This window comes from Rhagoletis pomonella, unplaced genomic scaffold (assembly GCF_013731165.1).
Source record: "Rhagoletis pomonella isolate Grant_MI unplaced genomic scaffold, Rhpom_1.0 Rhpom_scaffold_00003, whole genome shotgun sequence".
NCBI lineage: Eukaryota > Metazoa > Arthropoda > Insecta > Diptera > Tephritidae > Rhagoletis > Rhagoletis pomonella.
Genome location: NW_023458557.1, coordinates 6,852,640 through 6,863,597, shown reverse-complemented (window position 1 = coordinate 6,863,597; position 10,958 = coordinate 6,852,640). Strand labels below are relative to the sequence as shown.

The 10,958-nt window shown below is 43.9% G+C and overlaps 1 protein-coding gene across 1 annotated transcript; it reads right to left on the bottom strand.

The window, feature by feature from the left end:
* Nucleotides 1-7,931: 7,931 nt before the first annotated feature.
* LOC118736000 lies at nt 7,932-8,948 on the bottom strand. The gene has a single exon (XM_036466105.1). The coding sequence runs from the start codon at nt 8,946-8,948 to the stop codon at nt 7,932-7,934; it is 1,017 nt and encodes a 338-aa protein (XP_036321998.1).
* Nucleotides 8,949-10,958: the final 2,010 nt, after the last annotated feature.

Here is a 10,958-nt window from a genome sequence, read left to right as displayed (position 1 = left end):
AAAAAACCGAACTTTTTTTCTGGCAACACATACATATATTTGATTGGAGATTTATTCTGTGAGTGCATTTATGATATACTTTCCTTTATGAAATCAAGAATTAACATACACATGTGGTTTCGCCTGTTTTTTTATAATATTCACCGCATTTGTGTGCATTTATAAGCTGCTCAACGTGGCTGTTCATTTCTCGGTTATTCTCGCATGTAAACGCTGATAGGACTCGACATTTTTTGCCAATGACACAGAGATGCCAAAGTGAGCGTACTTAGAGTCGCAGTAGCATGGCTTTAAATTTTAAATTCGTAATGAGGCTGGTTTTAGGTAAATATGGATTGAGAGTTGAATTGTTCCTATACACGGGCCGTTGTCGAGCAGTGAGTTTTGTATTGATGCGATGCCAGTTGTTGCCTGCGTAATGGTCCTTGTTATGTCTGGATCTCTTAAAAGCCAACGGTAGGGACGCTTACGCGGATTTTCCACACTATCTGCAAAGGCACGTACGCCCCACATCAAAGACCTCCATGTTGGTCTTAATTGCCGGAAAATAACACCAACTGAAAATATGCCAAGCAACAAATTGAGAAAAAATTACATTGAAACATATATATACTATTATTTTACGCATACTCACCTAACCTTACGATTACGCAACCGCCGCGTGCCAGAAATAGCCGTGGGTAACACAGTGCGGCGCCGCGCCATTGCGCTGATACCGAGAGCTGAGTTACTGTCGTCGATACCGATTGGCACAACTCAGTGACGCTATGACGCCAGCAACACCGGAACACTGACAACACCGGGCGGCGCAAAGAACACAGCGAAGTGTCACTTATAAAACGTGCAGCACAAGGCGAATTTTTACAAGGTGGTGTTGTTAAAATTACCCGCGGTCCTTCTGAATGTGAAAATGATGTGTTTGTTGTATTTTTGGGTTTTGAACTTGGGTATATTTGAGTTGGTTTTGCCCAACCGATACCACCTTGTATTAATTCAGCTTAGTTAAACACCGGAACACTGACAACACCAGGTGTCGCAAAGAACCAGCAAAGAACACCCGAAATAGAAGTGTCTCTTGTAAAATGTACAGCACAAGGCGAATTTATACAAGGTGGTGTTGCTAGAATTCGTCGCTGTCTTCTGTGAAAATGTGAAAATGATTGGTTTGTTGTCTTTTTGAGTTTTGAACTTGGGTATACTTGAGTTTTTTCTCAACCAATATAACTATAACCTTGTATTAAATCACTTTAGCGCAGCGTGCAGCAATAAAGGAAATGAGCTTTAACCTGAAGAGGCGCCATTGCGCCAACACACTGTGCTGATTCCGACAATGGCGCTGGAGGTAGTGTGTCAGCGCCAAAAACTTTGCGCCGTTACCCAGGCCTAGCCAGAAAAATATTGCAATTGAAAAGAATATGAATTCGCCGTGTAGGTATACAGATATCCATTGACTCCATTCTGATGTTCTTCGCAATGAAATATATTTCGCCTTGTATGTTTCCTTGCATGTTTTCCATTGAACGGTTTCTGACATTTGTACCAATGTACCTACATACATACATTCCACAAAGCGAACGTAGTAAGGTAGCTCGAATTAGTGAACCGTTTCGACATTCAGTTTCACTCGCTAGTTGTAATAAAATAAATACATTTATAACTACTTAAAGATGTATTGTCATAAGCAAATATCAATGCATTAATTTTTTTATAAGTCTATCACACATTTTGATCTAAATTTCATAAGCAAACATGATATTTATGTATTTTATAACCAAACGGTTCTGCAATTATACTTATGAATTCTGCTGCATATGAGCTACCCTGTTTTTAGCCGAGTATCGCCTACAGCGGCATCCAAATGTCTTTTGGGTGTCAGGCCAGTTGTAGGGTTGCGAGAATGGCTAAAAACTCTCCAAATGTCGATTAATACGTATTTCGACAGGTTCATTCAATGAAGTTTTGAATGGATAATGACGAAATTAGCAGTTCAAGTTATTCATAAAAATAATCCATTGTATGGTTTCCATAATAATCCATTGTATGGTTTCCACATTGGCACTACAAGGTCTAACTATTTAAAAGAAAAATTCACTCAAAACTAAATCGTGTGGTATAAATAATTTTTATCTTGTCATGCATCCCTGTATGATGGAATGCGTGGCATGTGGGCGATCCACTTGTCATTTTCATGGATCGCAACTCAGCCATTATACCCTATTCACATGCGGAAGTTTATGAAATACAATTAGTAACCACATAATGCCACATTCACACTTACAGAATCTTGCTTTTATCCCATGAACAAAAATTTGTCATTCCAAATGCATAGAGAATTTCCACCTAAAATACTCGCCACCCAGCAATATTTAAATAAATGGTTTTCGGTTCGAACAGATCGTAAAAATATACCCATTTATTGCAGCAACTATGACCTGCTTCACCCAATTGCGCAAAAAAGCGGCACAACACGCACATCGCTATCCTCAATCGTGTCGCTTATGCAACGGCAAACACCCGATAAGACTGTGTCCGGTCTACAGGGCAAAAAATCCTGAGGAGCGGCTTCGCGAAGCAATACTGCCTCAACTGCCTCGCAATAACTCATCGAGTGGAAAACTGCACTAGTGCGGAGAGAAACCGCCGGTGTCACGACAAGCATCACACCACCATTCATCTGGACCCCATCGATAGGAGACCCTGGAGTCAACAGGTGGACGCAGAAGAAGACGAATTTGACGTGATCTCCATCTATGTATCCGAATCCGGAACGGAAACTCGGTCTTTCCGTCCGGAACTGGAAACTGGAGACGGTATTGAATCCGGAGCGGAGACTAGGACTCTCTGCCCGAACAATGACAGGGGGGCGGAAACTCGGACTTTCCAACCTCCGCTTCATCACACGACGACAAGAGTGGCTGAATTGGAAACTAGGTCATTCCGATCACGCCAGCAGACGCGACGAACCCGCGGAGTGGAAACCGGGTCTTTCCGCCCACACCAGCTAACCCCGGGCCCAACTAAACATCGTGACCAGGGAGGAATAGTGGCACGATCTCGCCAACTCAGAGCACCGAACAACTTCCGAATGGGCCTTGCCGGCGCCGTGAGACAAACCGAGGTGCTACGACCTATGGTGTCGATTTCACCCACGGCAATCATCAAAGTCGAGGCAGGATGAAGACTTCACCTTGTTCGGGCACTGATAGATGCTTGTACACCATCCAGCGTAATATCGAGCGACCTTCCGAGGGAGCTGGGCTGAAAGGTAGCCCGGTGGGGGAGGGAAAGAGGCTGTCTACTGAGTATTCGAGGGAAGCACGGGGTAAATAAGCTGGTGGAAACCCATGCACACATAATAAAAAATTACCGACGAATATCACCGCCTAAAAATGTCGACCCGGCCATAGCTGCGACATATGCGCACATTCGGCTCGCCGACCCGAAATTCTTCAGGTCCTCTCCGATTCGGATCGTCCTCGGCGCGGATATCTACGCCGACATCATCATGCCCAGTATTCTGCCGACACCCTTTGGGCCTCTGTTGGCCCAAAGCACAATCTTTGGATACGTGCTTTCAGACGTCTGCCGCACGTATTGGAAAAATTACCAGCCACATTTTATTTACCTTTTTTATTGTACAAACATGAATTTCGAATTTTATTTATGTTTTTTTTGTAACAAAAGTGCATCTGAAAATATCCACGTATCTTTCACTTAATTCCTTTACCTCTCTTCCCCTCAATCAGCAGTATAGGTGGAAACGGCCATTGAAACGATACAGCGGCAATTGATGAACCTGGCTCATCGCAGTTATGTATATCCAGAATAATTTCACATAATTTTTTTTTAGTTTAATCACATGTACAGAGGTGAGCTGGTAGCTGCTGCATAAATGTTAGATGTTGCTTGCTGCAAGGGGGCCGGCATGTTTAGGCCGTCAACCTAAAGATTTTCATTCTTTTGTGACCCGCCCTAGTGTTGGCATATAGGCGTATGCACACACATATACACATGCACACCAATTATGATTAACTCGCGCCGTTAACTGACGTTTCCCGCCGGATAATAACCTATCGTTAAGTTTCCCCTTAATATCGGTTGTTGTCCGGCGGTCCAATTTAAAATCACGCAAATACTTAAGATCACTTCGGTTTAGAAGATCAACGCGAGCAGACCAGCAGCTACCAGGCCACTTTCACTTAGGTAACACCATTGTTATTTATACCAATATTTATTGAAATCTGACTCTGAATATTTTAAATTAAATAAATACTAAAAAACAAATATTTCGCTTTGGTTTTTATTGCCATTCATTATCACCTGTACCGGAGCGTTATTCCCGATACGCGCCCCCCGTGCAAGTTCATTGAGAATATATAATCTGATAATGAGAAATGTAAATTGATAATGAGAAAATACAAATTGATAATGAAAAATATAAATTCATATTGAGAAAATACAAATTGATAATGAGAAATGTAAATTCATATTGAGTATATGTATATAAATTGATAATGAGAAAACATAAATTCATAATGAGAAAATACGTACACTCAGGCTTATCGCTGGGTGTTAGCGAAGATACGGAAGCAAAACCAAGAGGTGTAAGCGACCGAAAAAGCTGGCTGAAGACAACATGATGACTATGTTATCGTGGCTTGAAGGTGACTGCAGTTTTACCCTTGGACAATTTAAAAGAAAAGTACAAAACCAGTTTAATGTAGAATTGAGCACCACAGCAGTGGCAAATTATCTCAAGGGCAATCTGTACAGTGGCAAAAAAGTCCATACGCAACCAATAACCATGAACTCGCAGGATAACAAATTGATACGAGCCGAAAGTGGTAAACAAATAGCATGGAAGGATGAAACAAATTTTAATTTATTTCGTCGAATGTCACGTTGCCGATAAAAAAAATTGGCCACCGCGCCACTCTACAGCTCCCTGCTTCCAGAGGGACAATCGTCCACTTTATTAATGCAATAACCACAGCTGAAGTGTTACACATAAAAAGGCAAACGGGGGCGCTCACACACAGCGGGGCCGTAAATACGTTGTCCAACTGTAATTTCGAGTTGTATATATTATAAATTTTTTTAGCAGTGTCCCTTGATGCTTGCTTTAATTCACCTAATATCACGACATTAGCTCGCAGACTCCAGAGTAATGTACTTGTAGCTCTTCAGTGATATAATTTTTTATGTTCTTATTATCAGTTTACATTTTCTCATTATCAATTTATATATTCTCATTATGAACCTACATTCCTCATTATGAATTTATATATTCTCAATATGAATTTATATTTCCCATTATCAATTTTTATTTTCTCATTATGATTTTATATTTCTCATTACCAACTTATATATTCTCGATATAAATTTACATTTCTCATTATAAAGTTGTACTTTCTCAATATGAATTTACGCTTCTCATTATCAATTTGGAATTTCTCAATATGAATTTACATTTTCTCATTATAAACTTGAAAAGGTGTAGTGGGATGAATGTTGAGTTGGAACCCACGCCAATCCGTACTTGTAACTTTGGAGTCGTCAGAGTGCAGAGATGAGCCCGAACCACACGCAGTTCGGCATCATGCTCTTGCTGTTGCTTATCATCGAGTTGTCGCATTGTCCGTAGTAAAAATTTTCGTCGTAGACGACGTCTGGCCCCTTCCATCAAAGGGATAAACTACTTCGGGCTTGTGGCGTTATGCCGCGACTGGCGCAATCGGCGGGATTCTCCTTAGTTCGTATATGATGCCAATGTGAAATACTGGAATGCTGCTGGATGTACGCAACCCGATTCGACACATACTGCATCAGATTGCTTGGTGACTTACGAATCCAAGAGAGAACTATTCTAGAGTCGCTCCAATACATACATTGGTCTTGGCTGAGCTGAAGAACTTCTCGAGCGCTCACCATCGTAGTAACCAGAAAGTGTGCAGCGCATAACTCCAACCTGGGAATGGTTATAGCTTTCAGTGGACTAACCTTTGTTCGCGCAGTCACCAGCCCTACTCGGACTGTCCCATCAGTTTCAATACTTCGAGCATAAATGACGGCTTCATATGCCCTTTCGCTGGCGTAGAAAAACCCATATAGCGTTGTATTGACAGACTTCGCCATTCCGATCCAACGAGGTATGCGGAGATCCGTGACGGCTGGTATAGCGCTTCGAAATTTAAGCCATTTCTTGCGGAGTTCGGGGGTGGTAGAGGTGTGTCCCAATCGATCTTAGCCGCCCATGTCAACTGCATCAATATCTTAGCTGTCATCGATACTGGCGCCAAGAGTCCCAGGGGGTGAAAGATTTTAGCCACTTCGCTCAACACCTGGCGTTTAGTAGGAACCGGGATGATTGCATCTAATCGTACTTGGAAAAAAAGCTCGTCTGTAATCGGAGCCCAGTGCAGGCCCCACACTTTCGCATCAGTGGCCCCTAAATTTAATCTGAACTTGACGACCCTAAGCCACATGTGAAAAGAACATCTGCCGCGCTCGAGTTCCACTTGCAAAGTCTAAACCGACCATGTTGCAATATCGTTGTGATGTCTCTAGCTAAGGTGGCAGCTTCCGATGGAGTATCCATGCTATCAAGAAGGTCATCCATATAGAAATTACGCAGAATACTATCTCGGGCCTTTGCCGCTCGAGCCTCATCAGGAAACGCTGATTGGTTTTCATTTACACACTGCTGCAAGACGCGTGCCGCGTTGAAAGGACTGCAAACCATACCGTAAGTTAACGTCGTTAACTGATACGCACCGAGAGGACCACTTGGGCTTTCCCGCCAGAAAATTTGCTGCCAACATCTATGTCTGGAATCAACTTCGATCTGCCGAAACATCTTCTCGATGTCAGCAGTGATAGCTATACGGAAACGACGGTACCGGAGAAGAATGGCGGCAAGTGGATCCTGGACGGGCGGTCCAACTAGCTGAGTATCGTTTAAGGAAACGCCATTGCTTGTCTTCGCAGAGGTGTTGAAAACTACCCGGAACTTCGACGTCACGGCATGGTGGGGTATATAATAAACTTGTAATGGGTCGCCTGGTTGCGGTGTTATCTTCTCCATGTGCCCGAGTGCCTCATAGTCGCGCATGAACTGAATATATTTGTTACGTAGCTCATCATCATTACTCAAGCGGCGATCAAGATTGAGCAATTGGTTAAATGCCTTGACATATGAATTGCCAAAAGCTGATGCATTCAGTGAAAATGGGATTTGTACTACGTATCGGCCGTCGCTTTTGCGCGATACCGTTTTACAAAAAATCTCTTCGCTAAGGTTGTCAACAGCTGGGGGTCGGCCAACCTCCTCCAGCTCCCAGAAACGTTGCAGTATCTCATCTAGTCGCTCCTCTTCCGCGACGCATTTCGGTAACGCGCGTAAAGTTGGAAGCGACGTACAGCGTGGGAACGCAGGTCCGCAAATGACCCACCCCAGACGGGTGGACAGGGCGCACGGCTATTTAGACCCGCCAGTGATTGTGTCCCCTAGGGGGAACATACCCCAAATATCCGCTCCAATGAGAACATCGATGCTCCCTGGAGTGTGAAACGTGGGATCGGCTAGTGGTATGTCTCTCAAATGTTGATAGTGGTTAATGTCTATTGGCGACGCAGGAATCTCTGAAGTTAATTGTGGTAGGATATGAGCTTCAAAGGTGCACTCAAACGTGGCACCGTGGTATGAGCGCATCACCAGCTCGCCTGGCCACGCGACGAAGTCACCCTCTGAGAGCCAATTCCTTCTATCGTAACCGTGTTCCGTCTTCTGTGGAGACTTAAGTGGTTGAAAAATCTTCTGTAATGAAGCTTACCTGTGAACCCATATCGCCCAATATACGGCAGGCTACTTCTTCCCCCACCTTGTCTAAAAGTGGAGCTCTAGCCGTGGCCAGAAGAACGATCCCCTCAGATTACGCCAGGAGAGACTGCATCACATCTATGCGAGGCAAAACCTGTGGCGTAATGGCGCCGATAGATGTTTCAAATGCGGGGGCTGGTCGCGTTGCCGCACTGGTGGTTGCAGGTAACTTCCCGATGCATGAAGAAGTCTTACAAAGCAAGGTGTTGTGTTTCTGTTTGCAGTTGTTGCAGGATATTGAGCTGCACTCTCTAGCCGAGTGGCTAGTTCCGAGACAATTATAGCATAAATATGCTTGCCGCACCAGGTTCAAACGTTGATCTACAGTCAGTGCTCGAAATTGTGGACATCTTGACAGGCGATGTGGTTCCGAGCACCGTGGACAGGCCAGCGACGATTTCATGGTTGCGTTCAGAGACTTCGGGGTAACTACATGTGATTGTGCCACACGACGCGCTGTTGACGGTCGGAGTGACACATTAGGGTCGCATCTCAGAGTATCCGCGTAAGTCTCGATCTCCTCTAGCATTTTCTGCAGATTAGGTAATGTTTCGGCGTGGTATAAAACCGTCCAGTGTGAGACAGCCGGAGTTGGTAGTTTGCGGGGGACTATGGGACAAACGATGGCATCCCATTGGTCAGTTGCCAGACCCTTTACGTTCAGGGCACGTAAAGTACTGCGCACCACATCGATAATGTTGTGAACGTTGTGCTGCGTTAGAACTGGATGTTCCGGCAAGTCAAATAGCCGATACACGTGCGACTCAACCAAGCGCCGAGGATTATCATATCGCCTTTTCAACTCGGCCCATAGCTGGCTGTAGGCCCCCGTGTATACTCCACCAACCATGGGTACTGCCTGAGCGTGAACACATTGCCTCAACCGACTGAGTTTATATCTGTCGTCAAGATCGGTGCGATTGTGCACCAATGATTCGAAAATGTCTTTAAACATCAACCAGTCTTCCGGTTGACCATCAAATGCTGGAATCTTGACCGGATCCAAACGATGCTCTGATTGGCACCGCACGGGCGCAGCATTCGACGGAGTGGTTACAGCAGCTCGCATGCGTTGCAGTTTGGTAACGATACTACCGTGAACCCTCTCCACTTGAGCAAGTAACTTGTCGTGTGCATCCAATTCATCTGGAGTCGCTTCGCCCACTAACGCCAGGTGATTTTCCAAAAAACGGTTCCAGATAGCGTGCTAATGGTGTAATCAATCTGCACCGTATCGGGAGCATATCCCTCAGCCTCGACTTCCACCTTAATTCTTAAAATGGAGCTCCTTGCCGCAGTTCTCAAATTAATCGCTGCCATTATTCCGACGAATACCCTTTAATGACTTGCAAAGTTAGCACTTGGTCGCAATTGTCAGTCCTCACAGGAGGCTCAAAAACTATATGCGAAAATGAAAAGGTCGTTTATGATAGGTTATACGCACCAAAGCGAATGAGAAACTTTATTTTATTGAAAGTGCCCTTTATAGCAGCCGCCGAATGTTTTCCAAACGGTATAGTGGCGTGATTTCCTAGCGTTATGTATTTGTAAAACAATTGTATGTATGTAAGATGTACAAAGGAGAGTATGAAAATTAAACGTCAAATGCTTATGCTTAAGGGGACTGCTCATGGTACGACTTGTTAGGCCGACTTAATCTTGTACAATCAGTAATCGACGACTGTATCAACATGGAACGGAAAAGGGTGACATCAGGCGTTGTTGCAACCACTGGACATGAAGGAAGCGTACTTTATAGCATTCGACACAATGGATCCTTCAAAACATTACAAAAAGACATTACAAACCAATCGCCACAGCCAGACATTCCCTTGACCGTACACGAATTGGCAAAAGCGCTTGTGGTAATCGTTCGTACAATGCAGCAATTGGACTTTGAGGAAGAGCTTCAGCACCTTAAAAAATAAAACGAAGTTCGCAAAAACAGTTCTTTCCGCAGCCAGTCACCGTTTCTGGACAATAATGGCATCATCCGAGTTGGGGGCCGTCTACAAGCATCAGAACTTGCATACGATACCAAACACCCTATGCTAATTCCACATAACAATTCACTCGCAAAATTATTAGTACAAATGATCCATAAAGGAAACCGTCATTGTGGCCCTCAAGCGCTCTTAGCATACACAAGGCAAAGATTTTGGCCTTTTAAGGGAAAATTGCTGGCATGATCAATTTTGCTAAACTGTGTAAGATGCACCAAAGCTAAGCCAAAACTAATAAGTCAAATTTTGGGGAACTTGCCTTCAACGAGAGTAACTCCGGCAAGACCATTCACCAACTCAGGCGTGGACTTCTGTGGGCCATTTTGGGTTCACTTCAAGATAAGGGGAAAGAAACCACAAAAGGCCTATGTAGCGGTATTTTGTTGTTTTGCACAAAGGCAGTACATTTGGAATTAGTCAGAGACTTAACGACGGATGCATTTATTGGTGCATTAAAACGATTTATAATCCGAAGAGGACATTGTCAAAATTTATATTGTGACAACGCAACCAATTTTGTAGGCGCGAAAAAACCACCTTTCTGAACTTACTGACGTTGTTTATGGAAATTCATCACGAGAATCAATAGTAAAGCGGTGCAGCGGAAAGGGAATAACATTTCATTTCATACCTCCTAGGACTCCACATTTTAGCGGTTTATGGGAAGCAGCGGTAAAATCAGCTAAGCATCTATAATAAGAAGCACCTCGACAGCGTCCTTAACGTATGAAGAATTGGACACGGTAATCATCGAGGTGGAAGGAATCCTAAATTCCAGACCAATCAGCACAATCCTAACGATCTAACAGCTTTAACTCCAGGCCACTTCCTCATAGGAGAACACCTTAATGCCCAAGTTGATCCAACGTGTAGGCCGCAGCAAACAAATTTATTAACAAGATGGAAACTTGTTTCTCACCTCAAACGCGAGTTTTGGAATCGGTGGTCCCGCGAATATTTATCTGACCTTCAGCTGTGAAATAAGTGGAAGACACAACACAACAACATCAACGTAGGTGACATGGTGATCATCAAAGAAGACAACACACCGTATATGAAGGAAACGACGGTGTAGT